We start from the raw sequence: 25,847 nt of genomic DNA, 5'->3' as shown, positions 1-25,847 counted from the left end.
GATTTTTCATCAGTGCCGCGCAGCTTAATATTTAGGCATGCTCCAAATTTAACATTTAAGTGGTCAATATTGTGGTCAGATACACAATAATTTCCTCGACTGACAAGATCACTATAATTTAATCTAAGTAATTTATTAAAAAGGGAAGCATATTCTACTGAATTAACCATAGTCCTTAACTTCCCTTTTCTGTTTTCATAGAGATGTGCATATATAGGGAGGGAGAAGAGAGAGAAGGGGGGAGAGAGCTATAATGAGGTAGAGGAGAGAGAAAAGACAGATTTATTTAATAATTCAAGAACAATTATTAGATTACAAATATCGGAGTCTAATTACAGATTAAGCCCTCATCAAGTTTTTCAAAAACTGCACAAAGCATTTTTAGATTAGATGCGATGTGTGCTAATTTAGAAATCGTTTCCAAGTATGAATGGATTCATTTCAAAAATTAAGGATGAGGCAAAATCTGTTATCAACTTTGGTGGAGGTCTAAAGATTAATTTCAGATTTTTCCTGAGGGGACACCTTACTACTTAAGACACGTAAACAGGTACCATGGATCTTTCTAAGCATATCGAATTTATAAAAGTGGGGGAAATAAATTGGAAATGTGAATTTAGTTGTCCCCATCCATATAAATGAAAATCAGTGAGCATTTGAAGTACAGTTTTCATTATAGCTTCAAGCATATAGCTTTAGAAAAATAATCAGCAAATACTATTGAATAAAATGAGAACATAGTTGGCTTGTGATTGCTCAGATCACTTTGTATTTAAATACAATGATCAGCATACTAAAAAAATTAAGAGTTATTAAATTATAACAGAAGCGCTTTAGTAAGTCTGCATAAGGTTTACAACTTGGAAAGCTACTATGTAATAGCTGCTATTTATACAAGTAAACATCATTATCCTGAGACCCATCCATTCAGATTCTCGCCCCTTGTGATTTTAAGTACCCTGATTAGCTTGTAATTTATTAGCTTGTAACCTTATTATTTTAAGTTTAATTTTACAAAAAAATTAAGTATATTATTTAGTCAAATACTATGAATTCTATCCAACAAGATTGTATATTTTAATAAATCACTGCAACTGAAGTGACATTCAGGGTAACACCTTTTAAGTGATGCTGGCAGCTATGAGTTCCAAGCATTATTGCCATAATCATCATGTATATACAAATCCTACTTTGAATGGTTAAAACGTATAATGAAAACAATTTGGTATGTTTACATCAAGTTCCAACAAGCAATTAAAACTTCACACAATCAACATACTGTTTTGCGAATGGTTGAAAATAAAATATTATACAAGTAATCTAACAAAAATAAATTTCAACAGCACATTTGTACAAAAACAATGCATACTACTTTACACAGCACTGTATTGTTATTTTGTGTGATGGGCAAGTAAAGTCCTTTGCTAGGCCAGTCAAAAGCATTAGTAGAATCTAAGTGCTTAGCAGCCTGAACAAAGTTCAAAACTAATCTTTACACAGGATACTAAATTAACTTATAGTATACCAAGGCGAATTAATTTGGACCTAGCATATGCTGATACAAGGCTAAAAGAATGAGAAACCTCTCTCAATGCAGTTTTCTTCATTTAAACATGGTCACAGATCGATATTTTACCTCCAACTTAACTTTGCTCTTATACAAGAGTTAAGGAGCACAGCAAATATTAACTAACCAAAATTAAGTGGTGGAGCAATGAAAGTTACCATTTAAAAGCAGTTTTAGTCCTAAATATATAGTAAAAAATTGGATTTATAGACATTTTGTTATCAGTATCCCAAGGTAGGTACTAGATCATTCATGAACACCCAGCCCCAACTCGTCCCTAATTTAAGTTTGTCAGAGGAGGTTAGAAGAGTGATACAATTTAGTTCCCTGAAACTTGTGATTTTTTGGTGTGGAATTTTACATACTTGACGGTGTTGGCTGAAATTACCTTCCTTTGGTCTTACTGTACTAGATATTCAGTATTTCAATCTAATGAGTTAACTTTGATCTCTATGATTCAGAGCATACCCTTTTATTTTCAAAAGATGGATGTATACTCTATCAAATCTAGATGAAAGTTTTATTTACATAAAATTGATGATTAAACAGCCAATAGTATAACAAAGTGAAACGCATATTTGGCTAACCCCTTTGTTACACGAGGAATAATGATACTGTGTGATTTCTCTTCAACAGACTCCAAGTAGAAGTCCACTTATTGAAAGCTCTATTTAGCCTACCTCCATATCTAGGAGGCAGCATTTGAAACCTTGCAACTATTGGCTGATAGATTCACACACTACCCGAAACTGGCTGTGGACTGCTTCAAAGCAACTGAAGACTGCCTGTGAGCAGCCAACTGACCACCTGGGGAACGGCCGACAGCCTCTGATGTTGTAAGGGATAAAATGTTTTTAAAAAGGCTGCATTTCCTTCATCAATATTAGATCAAACAGCCACTCATCAATATTGAATGCATAAGCCAATCTTCGGCAATGGCATAGGATGCTCGTCACTGAATGCAATAGCTCTAGCCAATTGGCACCTTGAACTATCTACTGCCCTCTAGCCTCATAAATTCACACCCAAGAGCATCTTAGCTTGCTTATCTACAACTTAACTGATTAGTTTCCCTTTGAGAAATACTCTGCGATTCTGTTTTAACCCTTTACATGCTGATTTTAGCAATACAAGACAGAAGTTTAAAAGTTCAAACAGGTGGAAAAGTATGTTTTTATCAGAAATGTACCTTAGCATAGATGACTTACAGACCACTGATTTCTGGGGTTTAACTATCAACCACTATGACCGCCAAGAAAATATGATCTTTGTTTCTATTAAAAAATGTCACTTAAAATTAAAAAGGACTATTTAAAAATATTACAAGTTTAAAGAACAGTTTCACAAAAGGTTTGTTGAATTTGAATGACTGAAAAAGGTATTCAATTAGATATGAAAAATATAAATACAAAATCTAAGTATTTATAAATGGGGGTTAATAATTAAATCAACATTGTTGCTTCAATAAAATCCAGTGCTGCACTTTGTTTCTGAACCTTGCTCCCTCATCCGTACTTATGGAAAAAGGTGTATTACTTTACTACTTTCTTTTTAAATAAAACTACAACCGAATGGGCCAGTAATTCCGGTCCCAACGCGCGAGTACGGACGGGGTACTCACACGTGGGCCCGTTGGAAGTGCCGGATTTCAGCATGCACAGCGCATGCGCGGGAAACCGGCATTTCCTCCAAGGGTTTCAGAGGTCCAACGCGTGCGCGCAGGACTCTGCGCGCACGCGTTGAACTTCCTTCTTTTTGACAGGTTTGCCCGTGTGCAAGGGCCTGAACTTTTTACACATATAAAAAGGAGGCGTAAGGACTGGATTCTTGAAGGTAAGTGGTCTATTATTTAAAATTATAACATTTTTTCCACAGCTTTATTGTTTTTAAGGACTTTACAGTAAGATAAGTTTATTTTTAGACCTGATTTCTTAAAAAATTATTTTTTGCAAAAATTTGATTAATTGTTTAAAATAGTTTTTTAAAGTTATTTATAGTTTATTCAATTATTGGGATTTTTAATTTTTTTTATTTAAAGTTAAACTAATCTTTTGGGCGCCAGTACTTTACATGAGTTTGACAGTTCTTACTATCAAACTCATGAATGAAGTTTCCCCTCCCCTGATTGGCTGCACAGTGCTCACCTGATCCCAGCCGGCACATCGCACTAACTACGCCGCTGGATCAGGCAAGCACAGCGCGCCGACATCTGAACCGGGCCAGTGACAGGAATTCCAAGCAGGCCCAGGCTTCAGATGTCGGCGTGCCGGGTGAGTGCACATCGGGGGCTTGCACGCGCGGCAAACGCCCGATCCCAATTTCTGGCCCAATATTTTATCTTGCTTACCAGTCTTTTAATGTATAAATTACAGCTTACTTCAGAAATAACATATATAATTTGTTTCAATGAAGCAGTAGAGGTAGGATGCAACTTGAATATTGCTGGATTTTACAGTAGCATTCGTTGAAATGAATTCTGACTTCTGAAAATTCCCAGAACTGTTGCACAAAAACATGAATTCTCAATACATCAAAACTTCCATCTACACACACAATATTGCAATGTATTCTCTCATTTTTCTGATTGGTACTCATGCCAACCAACTTCTCAGGATGCAAAATTGTTCATTTCTAGATAAAGACGTATTTTAATCAGTGGCTTTAAAAATGTTACTTTGCTGTGAAAAGGTTATTTCTTTGCAACAGTACGACATTTATCACATACAAGTAGATAAACACTTGGAGGAGAAAAATATTGCAGTGATATGGGGAAAGAGCAGGGGACTAACTGGATTGCTCTTCAAAATAGCCGGCGCAGACTCGAAGGGCTGAATGGCCTCCTTCTGTGCTGAACTATTCTATGATTCCATACCAATATCTTGCTTGATCACAGCTACCAACAACACTATAATCTGCTAGGTGGTTGAATAATTATCTAAATTATTTTAATCTCCTTTTGCATTTCCAACTAAACAATTTATGATCTTTTCAAATAAATACAGGACTATAAACAGGTTATAGAAAGGTTAGGTGGGCAAGAACATAGCAGGTGGAATATAATGTGGAGAAATGTTATCCACTTTAGTAGGAAAAATAGAAAAGCAGAATATTTTTCTTTTAAATGGTGGGCGATTGAGCAATGTTGGTATTCAGAATGACCTGGGTGTCCTTGTACATGAATCGCAGAAAGTTAACATACAGGTACAACAAGCAATTAGGAAAGCAAATGGTATGTTAGCCTTTATTACAAAAGGATTGGAATACAAGAGTAAAGAAGTCTTACTGCAATTATGTAGGGCTTTGATGAGACCACACCTGGAGTATTGTGTACAGTTTTGGTCTCCTTACCCAAGAAAGAATATACTTGCCTTAGAGGGAGTGCAGCAAAGGTTTATTAGACTGATTCCTGGGATGACGGGATCGTCCTATGAGGAGAGATTGGAGTAGACTAGGTCTATATTCCCTAAAGTTTAGAAGAATGAGAGGTGATCTCATTGAAATGTATAAAATTCTTAAGGGGCTTGACACAGTAGATGCTGGGAAGATGTTTTCCCTGGCTGCGGAGTCTCTAACTAGGGGGGTCACAGTCTCAGAAAAAGGGGTCGGCCATTTAGGACTGAGATGAGGAGAAATGTCTTCACTCAGAGGGTTGTGAATCTTTGGAATTCTCTACCCCAGAGCGCTGTGGATGCTCAGTTATTGAGTATATTCAAGACAGGCATCGATAGGTTTTTGGATACTAAGGTAACCAAGGGATATGGGATAGTGCGGGGAGGTGGAATTGAGATAGAAGATCAGCCATGATCTTATTGAATGGCGGAGCAGGCTCGAAAGACCGAATGGCCTACTCCTGCTCCTATTTCTTATGTTCTTATGAGGAGACAGCAGGCAGTGGGATTAGATTTGAATTGCTCTAGCAAGAGCCAGCACAGACATGATGGACCTTTTCCTGTGCTGTAAACTATTATGGTTCTACAGTTGTAGAATTATTCCATACAGAGATAGAGTATAAAAGTAACTTGTGTAATTTGAATTAATTATCCAATAACATTTTATGTAAATCTGTTTAGTTTGCAATCTATATATAGGTTAAAAATCTTTCGTAAGCATGCACTATTAACTTTTTCAATTATGAATTCCTATGTCCACATTTATAATGGAAACTGCCTAAATAAACTTTTCATACTGTAATAGCACCCTCAGCCCAGTGGAGGTGTTGGTGGGAGGATATACTTAACAGTGTGACAAGCTTACAGAGGTAGTTTTCATTATAAATGTGGACATCAGAATTTATAATGGAAATATAAAAATAAGAGCAGAATGTATGCCTTAAAATGGAGAGTGAATTACATCTGCACACCTTGGTCTAATTATCCCCATCCTGTAACCCCACTTTACCTGAAGACACTTGGTTTTGACTTTTCTTGTCCAACACCATGGGAGACTGACTTGTGTTAAGAAATTGCATTAGCATTTTAGTTTGAGTGCTACGGTAAATCAAACGCATGTTGCACAGGATGCTTCTTAATAAGCAGAAAACCCGCTCAGTGCACAGTCACCAGTTGGTCAACATAAATTAGATTCTTTTATACCAGTGAAGAATCTACTTAAGAGAAAAAAGCACTTGCATCAGTGTGTTAAATAGACAAAACATCATGCAAGGGTTAAGACAGTATAATCCATGCAAAAATGTCCAACTCTACAGGCTGAACCTTATTTTTGGCCTTTGATTAGACAAAAGCTTACATACAGCTAAAAATAACGAAAACAGCTTCCAAACATAATAGTTCCCGGTTCAGCAACTGCACTTAAGTACTGCAACATGAATACAACTAAATTAAACACTAGCCATCTCCTTTTAAGAGACAAAAATGTGGATGAACCTGTATACCTTCACATTTTTGTAGGGGTTACGCTGTAATCATAGTCTCTAAACTGGAAGCAACTCAATATTGCAGCAAAACATTGCTAAAATATCTCCAAGTAAAAGTATTAAAAGAGCAAAATTTTTCTGAACAAACAGTTTGAATGTTTGCAAGATCGATCTAGATTGTCAAATATCTCGCCTTTGTACTGTATTTTGATTCTGGTTTAACTTGTAACACCCAGTTAGACTGTTCCATCAACATTTGATACACCCTTCTTTGGATCACAAAGCTATGAAGGGAGGTAATAATACCTACACGTATGCAAAGACGAAGTAATTTTCATGCTACAGTAATCTAACATCAAAACCACCATGGTGAGCTACCTTACCAAATGATAGTGTTAGAAGGGACCTTTCAATACAAAAGTATTTAGTTTCTCCATGTAATGTATAATTTACATATTCTATTCAGAAAGGAAATCTTCTTTATTGTTACTGTGTAAAATGTACTGCTGAACTTCTATTCAAATGAATTTTATCCCTTAAAAGGCTTCTTGAGCGAATGGGCAACAGGAAAATGAAAATGAAAATGTTTGAATGTTAAGGGTAATATCCCTGAATTTTGAAATTTTTTTTTTTTTTTTAGGGTAAATTAGAAAGTTATGGTTATGACAATGGTTTAATTTCTATAAACTTCACTCAGTTCTTATAATCTCAATTCTACTATTAAAGTGCAATATTTTAAATTTGGTAAAATTTTAGTTCATTTTTAAGCAACACAATACCAGAAAATATTAATTACTCTATAGCTTTTTTAGAAGATCCGTTCCAAACAAACAGCAGCATCATCATGGACTGCACAGTTTGATATTGTTCACTTATGTGATCTGAAGATCCAAAAGAATTACCACCTAGAAATACACCATGCAATATTAACATTTAGCATGTTCAGATCACAATCCTTCATCTTCTATTTACTGAAGGTATTCAGCCGCTTTAAAATAAATAAGTTAATGCCTCCATTAAAACAGTGTACAGAGGAATGTGATGCACACTGGTTAAAAGTTTGTTTAATAATATTGCACAGTGTAATTTCCAGTATTACATTCCTAAATTTTTGCGCTTAACTTTTATCTACATGAAGTATTAAAATAAACAGAGTAAAATCAAGGTTTGGGTTATACAGGGTTGAAATCAGGACATCGCTCCCACATGAATAGGCCTGAACTCATCTGAAGTGAGGGTGAAGGGCAGCAAGTTTCAGTTCAGTAGGAGTGGGGATTTATTCTTTTCAGGGAAAGCCGAGTTTGTGCTCAGTGGGGTGGAAGCTCCAGTTTGTTCTCGGGAAAGCTGTGTTTTTCTTCCGGGGGGTGGGGGGGGTGGCGGGGGGGGGGGGGGGGGGGGGGGGGGGGGGGGGGGTGGGCGGTGTTACACAGTTACTCACCCCTACCCAAACAGAAGCAAAGCCCCCCCCCCACCCCGTAATAACACATGCTACTTCCACTACCTCACCCAGAAGCAGCTCAGCATCTCCCCTACCCTGAGCTGCAATGACCCACCCACAAGATGAAAAAAATCTCCCTGCCCTCTCTCCCACCCCACCCCACCCCAGCTAGGAGGATGGCATGGTCAGTCATAGCTGCTAACGTACAGGCAAGTAACAAGTTTAAGTGAAGAAACCTGATAAAGCCAGTTTTCACCTCTTCCGCAAAAATAACGTATCCTGCTATCAAATGGTATATTACTGTATCTAGGGTCAGAACAGGGGGAGGGGGAAGAAAGAGACAACAAAAAACACTCTCCCAACTGGGGAAAAATCGGTGACAGGAACCAGATATTCTAACTCCCTAACCTCGATTGGTAGAAAATAAATTTTGTACACTGAATTGCCATCATGCCTCAGAGCACAATGTGAAGCTTACATATATAACAGGAGTGGTAAATAACTTATACTTGCCAGTTAGCTAAAGTGGGATAGGAAGATGAGGAGTTTGGAATGAAAAAGATGGCTACAGGCTATGACGCATCCCAAGCTTCCAAATGGAAGTAAACCCGTGAAGTTAATCTACTGAAGGGCCAGGTAATAACTGTTCACTTAAATCTTGGACCTTGAGATATTGACTATAATTTAAAATAACGTATGTGTTCAAGCTCCATTCCAGAGACGTGAGCACATAATCTAGACCAACACTTGTGTGCAGTATTGAGAGTGTGCTGCATTATCAGTGGTGCAGTTTTTTGTGTGCGATTAAGCCAAGGCCCTGTTTGCCCCCTCAGGTTGGATGTAAAAAGATCCCATGCCAGGTGAGTGTTCTCAGTGTCTTGGCCAACATTTAGCCCTCAACCAACATCACTACAGCAGATTATCTGGTCATTTATTTCAGTGCTGTTTGTGTGACCTTGCTGTGCGTAAACAGGCTATGTTTCCCTACATTACAACAGTGACGCTTCAAAAGTATGAATTGATGTGAAACGCTTTGAACTTCTTGGAGGTTGTGAAAGGCGCTATATAAATACAAGTTCTTTTTTTTATCTTTAAGCTAAATGCTGAACTAAATGCCTGCTGTAATATCAATGCTTAATCTTACAAGAATATTAGTTGTGTATTGACTTTGATATTGATTAAATGGTTAACAGTTACAACATCTGTATTTGACTTCGTCTTTAATATTAGCAAGAAGTAGTTAGTTCATTTTCACTTGGATGGTTCTGTATTTCCATGATAATTGGCTCAGGGCATAACTATGAAAATACTTCGGACCCCCAATGGAATGAGTTTGGGGTGAGCTAAATTGAGATCTTATAAACCATAGATGGTACATGGTCGGTACATACAAAGATGAGAAAGGACAGAGATTGGTCCAATACCGGTGACGTATTTAGACAAAATATCAGAGGCGCCACGAATATATTCTGCAAGCACAAGACACATTCTACAATCTATACCCATTATCTTAAAATAAAAATTTACAAAAATTTTATTGAATAATGACACTCCAAGTGCACAATCGGATTCGAGCAATGGTAGCTTTGATTTTAAAGCTTTAAGTCTACAGTTAACATACCTTCTGCTTTATGAAGCTCCAATGCCAGCTGCTCCCTGGCCTTCAACTCTTCATTAACTCTGTCAAGGAGTTCCTCTTGGCGTTTATGTAAGTCAGCAATCTCCCCTTTCTTTCTGACAGATTCTCGCATGAGTTCTGTCTGAGTGATCCTGGCATGATCAAGCTACAAACAAACCACGTTACGTAAATGATTCTGTAACAACTGTTCATCAGTTCTTAATAAACTATTTACATGTAACAAAAAGAGTTATTTGCCAAGAAATTAAATGCATATATTAAGTAATGCAGTTAATATGTTTGAGTTTTCTGTCTACACATGAAATAGATTAGTAAATTTAGAACAGAGATGGTAGTTAGTTAGAAACCAGAGTGCTATTCACCAAAGTAGGCAAAACAAGCCTTTCCTCTACCTCCCTCCTTTTACGTGAACCATTACTTTCTTCTGATTAGTAGAAGTCGACCAGAAAAATTGCAATCAATAAGGATAATATTTAAATACACAGTTCACTATATTAGAGGCTACCTAATTCTAGAGTATTCGCATTGGATAATCAAAATCTACTCCATTTAGCTGATGTTTCATGATAAATCATTGAAATTATATTATGGTCTATAATTTGACTCTGCTTCATAATGAAACATTAGGAACACATTCCTAAACATAAAATGTGGAATTTCTCATCCTAAAATCTTGAGAATATATTTGCCCCAGAAATTTGAGTCTCCTGATCTGCTGTTGTACCAATGGTAGAGTGGGATTTCTGGCCGCTGGCAGGCTGTGCCACTAATCCTACCCTTCTTTCTAGAATTAAGAGTATTTACGTGAATCAGGAGGGCACTTGTGTCATTTGTGACACAACTGGGGCACCCACCTGGGGGGGGGGGGGGGGGGGGGTGGCGGGGAAAGAGAGGAGGGGGCATTAAATAGCTGGCTGAAGACTTGAGATATTAAACAAAGTGGCCCGTTTCCAAATCAGCCAGTTTCCCTATGGCAAATGATTCACTCTGAAGCAGGATCGGTGGGAATTTGGGCAGGCGATGTCAGCCCATTTCTTTTACTGACATGCACAGACAGGCTGCCCAGTAATGGCAGAAATGCCAAAGGACAAAACTAGGTGCAGAGACCTGGTTGAACAGGTCCCATTTCAATTTCTGTTCCCAAATGTTATGAATATGGTGAAATTTGTGCCCATTAGTTTGTTAAAAGTAAAGCATATTTTGGAGTATAAATGATTTCTAGAGAAAATAAATGTTGTAATTTTATTCTTCCCATCACGTGAAGCTTTATACACACCATTACAGTACTTCACCATTTTCCACACTTAGCTTTATTTACATCCGGCCTTTCCTGTTTTGCAAACCATGGATTTAATTAGTGCATAAGCTACAAAATAGAATTCTTAAGTCTTTGATTATGCGCAGCACCTGCATTCTTCTTTCAGTAGTAGTTTGATTATTTACATAAATACTATAAATTATCTGTTACCGTGAAACATTTATAGACATCAACTAAATAGAGTAGATTGTGCTTGCCCACAAAGTATGAAATGTTTTTACCCTACTGCATTAGAATATAAGGTGATTTTATTAAAACTTTTTTTCTAACTCAATTTAGGAAAGGGCAGGATAGTATAAATAATAATCTGTAGGCTCTTGACACCTTTTACTTTGCTCAATATATAGTTGATGGAAAATTAACATTTTACAACTTACATGTTTATGATCTACCTAATTTGCATTTCCAAAGCATCAATGTTTAGACTATACTTTCACAATGACAGATGTGACTTATGGATGAAGGCTACCATCAAAAATTATATTTTTTTAATGATTTCTTTAGAATGTTCAGACTACTGTTGCAGTCAATTAAAAAAAAACGAAAGTTAACTTTTTTTTATTGTTCATTGATTTAACAAAAATGTCCTAAACAGAAACTGATGACAATGGGAAGCTGCTTTGGAGGAGTTACAGAAGATTCCTCGGACATCATTCATATTCAAAAGGAGGCAGGAGGGATGGAAAAAATCCTGTATTAATAAGAATTCTCTGGAGATGATTTTTAAATGAGTATTAATGGTAATATTTATTTTGTTAAATTTGCAAACTACAATTCATATGTTTTATACAAAAAAAAAGTTCTGAATAATTAGCCTGGAATTTAATCAGAAGTGACAACATTCATAAACCACGAGATTTATTCTCAAAACTCGTAACAGAACCTTTTAAATGGATTAACAATTCTGCTCGAATAGTGCACACAGGAATTTGATGCAAATGTGTTAGCCAGTGCTCTAAAATAGCACAGAGTAACTTCAACACCCTTGGGTAAATTACAACCTTATTCCTCATTCAAAACTATCTATTTTTAATAAATATGTACGTAAGATTTCATACACCATTACACAAACCATCCTCCCTCATGGAATGAATAAATCCTAGATGCTTGTGAATCACTATTTAGTCTGAACACTTCATCCTGAAAGAATCTGAAATCTCAGTACAACAATCCTCACAGAATAAGATGGCACTCAACAGCTCTTTCCAATCTCTCATATGAGAAAGATGTCTATAATTCAAAATCTTGAGCGCTTCAGGTTGTTGATTGCTCATGTAAAACAGGAACACAATTACCAGTGAGATATCCTATACTAATTTAAAGTCAATATTTAATGTGGGATGTACAACTTACCTGCTCTGTACTCTACATAAAAGAGTTTAACTTCTAGTTTTATTTGTCTTGTGAAATCAGTATCATAGTACATTGTAAAATATATGATGCAACAATTATACTCCACCGAGAAACATATAATACTTTAAGAAAATACAGCAATGTGTTTTCAGGAGCTAAAAAATTCTTAACAAAAAGGAGAATCTAACAAATTTAAACCATCAAATGGGACTAATTGGATATCTCTTACAAAGAGTTGGCGTAGGTATGATGAGCCAAATAGCCGCCTCCTGTGCTGTACGATTGTATGCAGCAAATAAAATTCACCTGGCATTTCATATTTCAATAAGCAAGCTCAGGAGTACTATTCAGTTATTCAATACTCTAGGGACCACTGTTTTCACTATAAAAACATGGCTGCACTCAATATTCACCACCTAGTTACTTTAATAAGCAACTTAAGAGGAGTTTTCACATTCAAAACACACTTGTTTGCTTACTATAAATGTACAAAACTAATGAACATTGCTTAATCTGTATTTTGTGAATGATCCAGTAATACTGAAATGCTACTGTAATGCTCAAGTGGCCAATAAGGGCTTTTCAATATAAAACTTGAAAATAGCAAGCTAAGTTTCCAAACAAACCAAAAGTCAGAAATTTAAATTTTTCAGCTGTTCTAATTTTGCACAATTTAAAAAAAAATTATTGACTTGCCAAAGGTTAAAAAAAGCAACAAAGGATGAGAGATGTTTTATGCAATTATTTTAACACAAATTATTAGCTATTATTAATATAAATTCTGAAATCTCTTAATAATTCACTAGGTTTGTAGAACCAAATTATTCTACAAAAATATTATTCAAGCGTATATTTTTATAATTAATTTAGTTTTACTGAAGCAGTTACACACGGACAATTTTAATACAGACTGGTTATTCACCCATTTCTCTTGTATTTTATGTAAGGTAAGAAAAAACAGTCTTAGTACTTACCGTGTATGGAGGTGTAGGCAAGGAAATCTGCGAAACTACTCTTAGTATGTGTCCATCTACACCATCACTATAATGACTGATTGTAGTATGCACCACTATTGAATTTGTTTCTGTTAAATGCATTGGAAAAGTAAATGGCCGTGGCAACGGGACTCGTGATTCAACTTCATAAACTTCATCTTCTTCACCTTCTGGCCAAACATTGTTTAAAATATCTGAAGCACAACATCGCTGAATAGGCTCCATGTCAACAAGCATTTCATGCAACTCTCATATGTGGACTTTCATTTCATAGCAAACATCCTTATTCTTTTACTAATGATCCCAATCTTCGTCAAAATCAACACCAACTTCTGAGAATTAACCAGATGCAATACCAACTAAAATATATCTGCTGCCACTTTATGAGAGCCTTAAGCAAACAAGTTCCATTCAATGGGTGATCACAGGGCAAGTTGTGAAACAAAGTGAACAGGTAGTGAACAACTGCCGCAGCAGGCGGATAAATCACTTTTACTTGGCTTATTACGACAGGATGACTTCCTTTCATCAACTTCAGAAATGCTTCAGATGCATGGATGATGAGCCAAATAGTCAGTCACCATAGCAATAAAGTTCACTGCTGATTTAAAGAAACTCTGTAGCAAGCCAGTGTAACTGAAGAAATCCAGCCAGTATTTGTCCAAGGAGTATCTGCCTCAATGCTGATAAATAGATCACTGGGGATCCTCCTGTAGCCAACTAATATCTTCATATAACACAGCATATGCAATGTTGAGGACACACTTCAAAAATGGCTCTTTTTTGGAGCAGCACAAGAGCTGTAGACTGCTTCCTGGACTTGGATTATACATACTGACTGCTTCCTGGAATTAGATCTCACACGTAGAAGAGGGAGTGGCTAATCTTTAATATCTCTAGGCAACCTGGCAGGTGTGATTGCAAACAAAGGCCAGTCAACACACAGCCAGTAAAACAGGATTCAAAATCCACGTCAGTTCAAGAGCTAATGGGCTGTGCCAAGCAGTTTGCATTTTTTCCTCAGAAGACCTACAAAAACTAACAAAATTAGAGCATACATTCCGCAGCTCAATATCCAAAATTAGATGTCAGCCTTGGTTCAGTGGTACGTTGTCGCCGGAGTTAGAAGGTTGTGGGTTCAAGCCCCACTCCAAAAGTTAAGCACAAAATCTAGGCTGACATTTCAGCACAGTACTGAGGGAGTGCTGCACTGTTGGAGCACTGTTTTTTGGTTGAGACATTAAACCGAAGCCCCGCCTGTTATCTCACATGGCACTATTCGAACAACAGATGGGGAGTTCTCCCAGTGTGCTGGCAACATTAATTCCTCAACCAACACCACTATAATAGATTATGTGGTCAATTATCTCATTGCTATTTGCGAGACCTTGGTGTGCGCAAATTGGCTAACCACATTTCACCACAAAACAACTGTGACTCCACTTCAGAAACACTTAATTGCTGTGAAGCGCTTTGGGACATTCTGAAGTTGTGAAAGGCACTAAAAATGCAAGTTCTCTTAAAATATAAGATTAATATCCCATGTTAATGCCCAGAGGAAAAATAACATTTTCCTGAACCATATAAACATCAAAAACACTTGTCAACTAAAGATGTCAAGAAAGTTGATACAAGTTACTCTAAATAGCTGGTTTGCAAACGGTGTTCACAGAAAGCCCTTTCCTTAGTGGCACAGAAAGCAATCATTGTACAAGTAGAATGAACAAACCCTAGCAATTCATTGCAAGCCAAGCAATAAAATAACAAAATACATGGTACAACTAAATTCATCAACTACTGTTTGGTGATTAATCTAAAGTTTTGTTCTCAAAATGAAATAACTACTTACACTGCAAAAGGTTCTCAGTTTTAACTACATAGAAAATTTAGGTTCTAAAAGTATCAAAGTGATATTCCTTTCTAGGGAAGTGACATATAGTAATAGGGAAAAAAATGTTGGCACATTTATTTCTCGACAGCAATTAAAGATACACACAATTTTAGGCAAAAAGAGACACCGTAATTGTGACCATCTTCAAGAAAAGTGACAAGTCCAATTGCGGTAATTACTGAGGAGTTTCCCTGCTGTCTGCCACAGGGAAAGTCATCGCAAGAACCCTCCTCAATTGCCTTCTCCCAGTGGCCGAAGAGCTCCTCCCACAGTCGCAATGCGGATTCCGCCCACTAAGTGGTACAATGGACATGATCTTCACCGCACGTCAATTACAACAGAAATGCAGGGAACAGCACCAACCGTTGTACATGGTCTGCTTTGATCTCACAAAGGCCTTCGACACTGTCAACCGTGAGGGATTATGGAGTGTCCTCCTCAAATTCGGCTGCCCTCAAAAGTTTGTTACCATCCTCCGTCTGCTTCACGACGACATGCAAGCAGTGATCCTGACCAACGGTTCCACCACAGACCCAATTCACGTACGAACCGGGTCAAGCAAGGCTGTGTCATCGCACCAACGCTCTTCTTGATCTTCCTTGCTGCAATGCTCCATCTCACCCTCAGTAAGCTCCCCGCTGGGTTGGAGTTGATTTACAGAACAAACGGGAAACTGTTCAACCTCCGTCGCCTCCAGTCCAGATCCAAGGTCGTCCCATCCTGTCGTCGAATTACAGCATGCAGACGACGCTCGAGTCTGCACTCACTCGGAGGTCGAATCCAAACCATCATCAACACCTTCACCAAAGCGTACGAGAGCATGGGCCTTACACTAAACATCCGTATGACAAAGGTCCTCTGCTAACCTGCCCCCGCCACACAGTACTGCTCCCCGATGATCAAAATCCACGACAAGACCTTGGACAACGTGGACCACTTTCCATACCTCGGGAGCCTACTGTCAACAAGAGCAGACGTCGATGACGAAGTCCAACACCAGCTTCAGTGTGCCAGTGCAGCCTTCGGTCGCCTGAGGAAGAGTGTGTTTGAAGACCAGGACCTCAAACCTGGCACTAAGCTGATGTTCTACAGAGCAGCAGTGATACCTGCCCTGCTGTATGTCTCAGAGACATGGACCATGTACAGCAGGCACCTCAAAGCACTGGAGAGGTGCCACCAACACTGCCTCCAAAAGATCCAGCAAATTCATTAGCAGGATAGGCACAACGTCAGTGTTCTTGCTCAGGCCAACATCCCCAGCATCGAAGCTTTGACCACGCTCGATCAGCTCCGATGGACGGGTCATAGAAACATAGACGATAGGAGCAGGAGTAGGCCATTCAGCCCTTCGAGCCTGCTCCGCCATTCAATGAGATCATGGCTGATCTTCCAAATTCAGTACCCAGTCCCTGCTTTCTCCCCATACCCTTTGATCCCTTTTGCCTTAAGAAATATATCTAACTCCTTCTTGAATATATTTAATGAATTGGCCTCCACCACCCTCTGTGGCAGAGAATTCCACAGGTTCACCACTCTCTGGGTGAAGAAATTCCTCCTCATTTCAGTCCTAAATGGCTTACCCCTTATCCTTAGACTATGACCCCTGGTTCTGGACTCCCCGGCCATCAGAAACATCCTTCCTGCATCCAGTCTGTCCAGGCCTGACAGAATTTTATAGGTTTCGATGAGATTCCCTCTCAATCTTCTAAACTCCAGTGAGTATAAGCCCAATCGACACAATTTCTCCTCATATGTCATTCCTGCCATCCCAGGTATCAGCCTGGTGAATCTTCGCTGAACTCCTTCCATGGCAAGAACGTCCTTCCTCAGATAAGGCGACCAAAACTGCACACAATACTCAAGGTGCGGTCTCACCAAGGCCCTGTACAACTGCAGCAAGACATCCTTGTTCCTGTACTCGAACCCTCTTGCTACGAAGGCCAACATACCATTTGCCTTCTTAACCGCCTGCTGCACCTGCATGCTTACCTTCAGCGACTGGTGCACAGAACACCCAGGTCTCTTTGCACTTCCCCTTCTCCCAATCTATTGCCATTCAAATAATAATCTGCCTTCCTGTTTTTGCCACCAAAGTGGATAACCTCACATTTATCCACATTATAGTGCATTTGCCATGTTTCTGCCCAATCACCCAACCTGTCCAAATCGTACTGGAGTTTCACGACATCCTCCTCACAGCATACCCTCCCACCCAGCATTGTGTCGTCTGCAAATTTGGAGATATTACATCCAATTCCCTCGTCCAGATCATTAATATATATTGTGAACAGCTGGGGTCCTAGGACCGATCCTTGCGGTACCCCACTAGTCACTGCCTGCCACTCGGAAAACGACCCGTTTATTCCAACTCTTTGCTTTCTGTCCGCCAACCAGTTCTCTATCCAAGTCAATACCTTGCCCCCAATCCCATGTGCCTTAATTTTGCACGCTAATCTCTTATGCGGGACCTTATCGAAAGCCTTCTGAAAGTCCAACTACACCACATCCACTGGTTCTCCCTTATCTATTTTACCAGTTACATCCTCAAAAAATTGCAGTAGATTAGTCAAGCATGATTTACCTTTTGTAAATCCATGCTGACTTTGTCCGATTCTGTCACTGTTTTCTAAGTGCTCTGCTATTACATCTTTTATAATGGACTCTAGCATTTTCCCCACTACCGATGTCAGGCTTACCGGTCTATAATTCCCTGCTTTTTCTCTACCACCTTTTTTGAATAGTGGGGTAACATTAGCTACCCTCCAATCCATGGGTACTGTTCCAGAGTCTTATCGAGTTCTGGAAGATGACCAGCAATGCATCTACTATTTCTAGGGCCACTTCCTTAAGTACCCTGGAATGTAGATTATCAGGCCCTGGGGATTTATCGGCCTTCAGTCCCATCAATTTTCCTAACACCATTTCCCTACAAATACTGATTTCTCTCAGTTCCACCCTTTCATCAGACCCTATGTTCCCCGGCATCTCTGGGAGGTTATTTGTGTCCTCCTTTGTGAAGACAGAACCAAAATATGTATTTAGTTGGTCTTCCATTTCTTTGTTCCCCATTATAAATTCCCCTGATTCTGACTGCAAGGGACCTACGCTTGACTTCACCAATCTTTTTCTCTTCACATATCTATAAAAGCTTTTACAGTCAGTTTTTATGTTCCCTGCAAGCTTACTCTCAATCTATTTTCCCTTTCTTAATTAATCCCTTTGTCCTCCTTTGTTGAATCCTAAACTGCTCCCAATCCTCAGGATTATTGCTTTTTCTGGCCAATTTATATGTCCTCTCCTTGGATCTTATGCTATCCCTAATTTCCCTTGTTAACCACAGTTGAGTCACCTTTTTTGTTTTATTTTTATGCCAAACTGGGATGAACAAATTCTGTAGTTCATCCATTCGGTCTTTGAATGTTTGCCATTGCCTATCCACCGTCAACCCTTTGAGTGACATTCCCCAATCAATCCTACCCAACTCGCTCCTCAGACCATCGTAGTTTCCTTTATTTAAATTGAGGACCCTAGTCTCGGAGTCAACTGCTTCATTCTCCATCTTAATGAAGAATTCGATCATATTATGATCGCTCCGATCCAAGGGGCCTCGTACAACAAGATTGCTAATTAATCCTTTCTCGTTACATAATACCCAGTCTAAGATGGCCTGATCTCTGGTTGGTTCCTCGACATATTGGTCCAGGAAACCATCCCGTAAATACTCCAGGAATTCCTCCTCCACAGTATTGTTACTAATTTGGTTAGCCCAATCTATATGTAGATTAAAGTCACCCATGATGACTGCTGTACCCTTATTGCACGCTTCTTTAATTTCCCTTTTAATGCCATCCCCAACCTCCGCCTTACTGTTTGGAGGTCTATATACCACTCCCACTAACGTTTTCTTCCCCTTAGTATTTCTCAATTCTACCCATACAGATTCCACATCATCAGAGCTTATATCCTTCATTACAATTGTGTTAATCCCTTCTTTAACCAGTAATACTACCCCACCTCCCTTTCCTTTTTGCCTATCTTTCCTGAATATCGAATACCCCTGGATGTTGAGTTCCCAGCCTTGGCCTTCCTTGAGCCACGTTTCCGTAATCCCAACCAAATCATATTCGTTTACCTCTATTTGCGCAGCCAATTCATCCACCTTATTACGAATGCTCCTCGCATTAAGACACAAAGCCTTCAGGCTTGTTTCTTTAACGCTCTTAGACCTATTAGAATTATTATTTACTGTTGCCACATTTGATTTAAACCGCTGATTTCTCTGACTGCCACTTTTGTTTTTCTCCTTCCTATCTTTTGCTTTTATCCTCGTTTCCCTTTCCTCCGTCTCCCTGCTCAGGTTCCCAACCCCCTGCCATTTTAGTTTAAACCCTCCCCCAGAGCACTAGCAAACACTCCCCCTAGGACATCGGTTCATAGAAACATAGAAGATAGGAGCAGGAGTAGGCCATTCGGCCCTTCGAGCCTGCTCCGCCATTCAATGTGATCATGGCTGATCATCCAAATTCAGTACCCTGTCCCTGCCTTTTCCCCATATCCCTTGATCCCTTTAGCCTCAAGAAATATATCCAACTCTTTCTTGAATATATTTAATGAACTAGCCTCCACCGCCCTCTGTGGCAGAGAATTCCACAGGTTCACCACTCTCTGGGTGAAGAAATTCCTCATTTCAGTCCTAAATGGCTTACCCCTTATCCTTAGACTATGACCCCTGATTCTGGACTCCCCGGCCATCAGAAACATCCTTCCTGCATCTGGTCTGTCCAGCCCTGTCCAGGTGCAGACCGTCCGGTTTTAACTGGTCCCACCTCCCCCAGAACCGGTTCCAATGTCCCAGGAACTTGAATCCCTCCCCCTTGCACCATTCCTCTAGCCACGTATTCATCTGAAATATCCTTCTATTTCTACTCTGACTAGCACGTGGCACTGGTAGTAATCCTGAGATTACTACCTTTGAGGTCCTATTTTTTAAATTTACCTCCTAACTCCCTATATTCCACTTTTAGGACCTGATCCCGCTTTTTACCTATATCGTTGGTGCCTATATGCACCACGACAACTGGCTGTTCACCCTCCCCTTTCAAGATGTTCTGCAGCCGCTCTGAGACATCCTTGACCCTTGCACCTGAAGTCTCGTTTGCGGCCGCAGAAACGCCTATCTATTCCCCTTACCATAGAATCCCCTATTACTATAGCTCTCCCACTCTTTTTCCTCCCGTGCTGTGCAGCAGAGCCACCCCTGGTGCCAGGAAGTTGGCTGCTGCTGCTTTCCTCTGATAAGCTATCCCCCCCAACAGCACTCAAAGTGGTGTATCTGTTTGAGGGGCGGGGGGGGGGGGGGGGGGATGTCCACAGGGGACCCCTGCACTACCTGCCTGCGCCTAGTACACCACCTGTTGATCACCCATTCCCTTTCTTCCTGTCCAACCTCTACCCGCGGTGTGTCCAACTCTGTAAACGTGCTATTCACGATGTACTGAGCATCGCGAACGCTCCAGTATGCATCCAATCCCAGCTCCAGTCTGTCAGTAGCTGCAGCTGGATGCACTTCCTGCACAGGTAGTTTTCAGGGACACAGGAAGTGTCCCTGAGTTCCCACATATCGCAGGAGGAGCATACCACGTGGCCGGGCTACCCTGCCATGACTTACCCTTTAATTAATTGAATTTAAATTAAATCAATCAATCCCACTAATTACACTACAGTTAAATGGTTTACCAACAGTCCCCGCTACACCAGAGAGACCTTAGTAACTACAACCCACAGAGTTAAAGTTTAAAAAAGAGAGAAATACTCACCAACCAATCACTTACCTGCTTCCTGGTGACGTCACACTTTGATTACTTTTTACCTCTCTCCCCCGCTGCTGAATTGGTAAGCCTCGCCTCGCTGCTCCTTTTAAATTCGCCGCGCTCACTGTTCCACTCCCAGGTCCGTTGTGGTCGGGCCTCGCCGCTCCTTTTAAATTCGCCACGCTCGCTGTTCTACTCCCAGGTCCGCTGTGGTCGAGCCTCGCCTCGCTGCTCCTTTTAAATTCGCCGCGCTCGCTGTTCCACTCCCAGGTCCGCTGTGGTTGGGCCTTGCCTCGCTGCTCCTTTTAAATTCGCCGCGCTCACTGTTCCACTCCCAGGTCTGCATCGTCTGCATGCCTGATACGAGACTCCCAAAACAAGCGCTCTACTCGGAGCTCCAACACGGCAAGAGAGCCCCAGGTGGGCGGAGGAAACGCTTCAAGAACACCCTCAAAGCCACCTTGAAAAAGTGCAACATCCCCACCGACACCTGGGAATCCCTGGCCCATGACCGCACAAAGTGGAGAAGAGGCATCCGAGAAGGCGCCGAACACCTCGAGTCTCTTTGCCGGGAGCAAGCGCAAGCCAAGCGCAAGCAGCGCATGTCAACCCAAACACCCCACCCACCTGCCCCTTCAACCACCGTCTGCCCCACCTGTGACAGAGACTGCAGGTCCCACATTGGACTCATCAGTCACATGAGAACTCATTTTTAATGTGGAAGCAAGTCATCCTCGGTTCCGAGGGACTGCCTAAGAAGAAGATCTGCCATATTGTGTAAGGACAAACAAAAGGCATCATTTATCCACGTGAAGCAGGCGCTAGGCCCTACAAATATGCAAATAAGGGGCTCAATGTCTGTTTGAGGCCATCTTCTGCAAAATTGCTTTGCCCTGAGGCAGCCTGTGGTGGGATCGCCTGCGACAAAGAAGGTAAGTAAGAGCCCTGACCCATGCCCCCATCCCGATCCAGGCCCTGATCCTGGACAACACTTACGAGGGCCGCTGCAAGGTTATCAGTGGCCCAAACTTGGAAGTCCTCTTCACCGGCAGGCTCTTGACGTTTCACTGGAAACACTGAAGTCAGTCCCCAGGCCCAGTATCGGGAGAGCCTCGAGCCTCACTATTCAGGTGTGGGTGAAGTAATCAATGCCCCACCCCTGCCCAAAATTAGTCGCGGCCTAATTTCTAGGCCAAGGTCTTTGAAGTAATGAATTTAAACTTCCAGGTATCTTTCATGAGCCTGGACACTAGCTGCTAACCAATGAACTGCCCAGCAGGCTAAATGAAAAAGCTTCAGTCATTCGTATCCCTTTCTGTGACAAGTTGCTCTCGACATGGTCTATCCAGTGCTTCCTTGGTCTTCCTCAGCTTCTTGTTCCATGTATCTCTGTATGCAGGGAATATTCTAGCGGTTTCCATTCTATAAACGTGCCTAAACCATTGCCATCCTCTTTCTTGGATCTTCTGTACAAGTGTTGTTTCTTGTCCAAGCCATGTTCCTATATCATTCTTGATTCTTTGCATCCTGGACACTCCTAGTATTCCTCTCAACCAACTCATCTCTGTTGTTAGTATATGTTGCTCGTCAACTTTTCTGATGTTCCAACACTCAGATCAGTATAATATGTGGATAGCGATTGCTTCATAAACCCTTTATCTTCTTTTTGCTAATCTGTAATCCAAATTTTCTGCTCTCCGTGTACGCCCTCACCCCTGTCCCTCCCTCCCAGAACCATGATAGGGTTCCCCTTGTCCTCTCCTTTCACCCCACCAGCCTCCACATTCAACGGATCATCCTCCGCCATTTCCGCCACCTCCAAAGTGATCCCACCACCAAACGCATCTTCCCCTCCCCTTTCAGCATTCCGTAGGGACTGCTCCCTCCGAGACACCCTAGCCCACTCCTCTATCACCCCCAGCACCCCTTCCCCTGGCACCTTCCCGTGCAAGCGCAGGAGATGCAACACCTGCCCTTATACCTCCCCCCTTCCCACTGTCCAGGGCCCCAAACACCCCTTCCAGGTGAAACAGCGATTTACTTGTACTTCTTGCAATCTAGTATACTGTATTCGCTGCTCACGATGTGGTCTCCTCTACATTGGGGAGACCAAACGCAGATTGGGTGACCGCTTTGCGGAACTCCTCCATTCAGTCTGTAAGGATGACCCCGAGCTTCCGGTTGCCTGTCATTTTAATTCACCGCCCCATTCCCACTCAGACCTCACTGTACTCGGGCTCTTGCATTGTTCCACGGAAGCTCAGCGTAAGCTCGAGGAACAGCACCTCCTCTTCCAATTAGGCACTTTACAGCCTTCCGGACTGAATATCGAGTTCAACAATTTCAGATCATTACATTTTTACTTATTTTTTATCCACACCTTTGTTTTGGCCCTTTCCCCTCCCCCTTTTTTCTCTCCCACATGGCAGCCGTCTCCCATTCTGCCAGCGCATTTCACACCTAATCTAGAGCCGTCTTTTGTCTCCACTAGTCCTATCACCATCTCGTCTCGTTTTGAATACCTCTTAATGTCTCTTCACTTCTCTTTTGTTCTCCCCTAGCCTGGCCTTTTAATCTATTTCATTTCCTGTGCTTTTTCAGTCTTGACAAAGGGTTTTGACCTTTTCTCTCCACGGATGTTGCCTGGCCTGCTGAGTTTTTCCAGCATTTTCTGTTGTTATTTTACACCTCATCAGTTAGTTTCTGCACATCTGTTTAAGGTATTGCTACAAGGTTAATGTCATCAGCAAATCTGAGATTGTTTAAAATCTTGCCACATTAGGAGACTCCTCCAATATCATCTTTTAGTGCAAGATTCAATCCTGCTTCCAGTACTAGATTAAATAAATCAAATGACAGCATGCATCGATGTCTCACCCCAACTCTTGATACAAACTATTCTGTAGTTTCCTATCCACGCTAACAGCGCTCAGGGACTTGTTACAGATGTTTTCTTTTGTTACCACCATCAGATTGCAACATGGAAGTACATTCAACAACAACTTTCACTTATATAGCACTTTTAACATAGGAAAACGTTCCAAGTTGCAAAAGCTGTTGGCGCAATCAGACTAGTCGGAAATCAACACCATGGAGGACCACCTATAGTGAGCATGCAGGGGACTGGACCTGGCAACAGTCGACTCCAAAGAAAACCAAGATCAGCCTTAACCATAGCTTGTAATATATCCACTGGTACACTAACCCTGACTGGTGGGCCTGGTTACAGGCCACGCAGATCTGTTTTGACTCTTAAAAGAACACTCACTGCCCAATGGCACACAACAACTTAGACTCTTGCTCCAGAGGTTTGGGTTTGGGGTCCAGAGGTGCACTTCACCTGAAGGAATACTGGAGTCTGTAATCCAGGTAACATTTAAGGTTTCTACTGATTTGCAGCATATTATAGTCCATATCCACCCAAGGAGCAGAGCTGGTAATTCGAGTACAACACCCCCAAACACATCCCAGAGGTAGGCTGGCATGTCAAACTCTGGAAAAATGTTGCTTTGTTGGAAATTTGAAGGAACGCCTCGAATGCAGGCCTGGTTGTCTCCAGGGATGACACCTCTAAGGTTTGGGAAACTCGCATATTAAATTCCATATTTCCTTCCATATTTTTTAAGTTTTATTTATCAACAACAACTTGCATTTATACAATGCTTTGAACGTAGCAAAATGCTCCACAGCACTTCACAGTGACATAATCAATAAAACATGGATGCCAAGCCAAAGAAGGAGAGATTGCAAGGGGTGACCAAAAGCGTGATCGGCGGGGGGTGGGAAGTTTCTAGGTAATCATCCACTGGAAAGTTCTCCTAACACTTTCCCCATCATCCTCTGCTGCACTCAGGAAGTCATATTTCCATTTGATGGGAGTTGGACAATGGACATGTAGGTGAGCCTTTCAGTGGCTATTGCCCCATCCCTTCAGTTGTGAGTTAAGAGCTGAGAACATTGAAGAAATCCAGGCCTGAAAACGTTTTAGTTAGCACCGACTCAGTGGGCGGAATGGTCAAGTCCGCGAGTGATCTTTTGGAGGAACCTATACACGTTGCAAGGGTGAGGGGTTACCGTGCCTTCCTACAATCCCAAGTCCAGGAAAATTCTGTGAAATGAAAACTCCCAACTGATGGGGGCCCTAGATAAGTGACTGAGAAAGTGGAGGGCTTTGGGGAGGAGTGTGGGGTCTCCCCTTCCTGTACCTGTGCTTTCCTTTGAGGTGTGACTGTACTCAAGGTGAAGAGTTGTGAATGCAGCCTCCTGGGCCAGCCAGTTTCCACCAGATTTTCTGGTGTCTCGGAGAAGGGGACATCACAGATGCATTCCTAAACCATGAAAGACCTCTCCTGAAAATCCTTCCCCTGGCCCCAACAACTTTGTCAATCAAGATGTACTTCAAATCAAACTTTCATAGAAAATTTGTTACCTGATAGGTGGTTTCAGTGATAGCTTCCAGCAATTTTTCTAAAGCTGCTTGCAGACGGGCTCCCACATTTAGTACAAGCTCTTCAGTCTCAGGATCCAGTTCTCCACCACTGAAGATGCTGTGTGTGAAACGATGAGACAGCTCCAGTCCTTCATCTGTCCCTCCTGACCAGATACTAGTATCATCACCTCCTGTGTCGCTACCATGATAGGAATCTGACTGCTCTTCTGAGGATTAAGTTAAAGGTCATGTGAGTCTAGATTTTTCCATTGAACAGACACTACTTCACAACAATATTTATGAAATTGTTCAGAATTTTAGTTCAAAACATATTTTAGCAATAATGTCAGTTTTTGTGTTACATGTTAGCGTTTGAGGAATTTTCTAAAAGAACTTTTGTAATATTTATTTATGGATTACCTAATTATTTTATTAAACTATACAGACAGCACATGTTTTAAACATTTGTTTTAAAAATACACTGGTCAGTCAGCATCGGTAATGAGAAAAGTCAGGTTATGGCATTTTGGGCGT

The 25,847-nt window shown here is 40.9% G+C and overlaps 1 protein-coding gene across 5 annotated transcripts in view; it reads right to left on the bottom strand.

The window, feature by feature from the left end:
* The window catches only part of akap9 (A kinase (PRKA) anchor protein 9), a 316,455-nt gene that overhangs the window by 140,001 nt on the left and 150,607 nt on the right, over positions 1–25,847 (bottom strand). For all 5 annotated transcript variants that reach the window (XM_085987959.1, XM_085987955.1, XM_085987956.1 and 2 more), the window contains 2 exons: positions 25,314–25,540; positions 9,500–9,662 (listed from right to left, as the gene is read on the bottom strand). In XM_085987959.1, coding sequence (XP_085844085.1) covers positions 9,500–9,662; positions 25,314–25,540 — 390 coding nt within the window. The remainder of the gene's footprint in view (positions 1–9,499; positions 9,663–25,313; positions 25,541–25,847) is intronic.

The sequence above is a fragment of the Somniosus microcephalus genome, chromosome 5, assembly GCF_052327205.1.
Source record: "Somniosus microcephalus isolate GS21.2 chromosome 5, FLI_Smic_1.0, whole genome shotgun sequence".
NCBI classification, from domain to species: domain Eukaryota; kingdom Metazoa; phylum Chordata; class Chondrichthyes; order Squaliformes; family Somniosidae; genus Somniosus; species Somniosus microcephalus.
The sequence above is the reverse complement of the archived record's forward strand: the minus strand, read 5'-3'. Positions and strand labels throughout refer to the sequence as shown.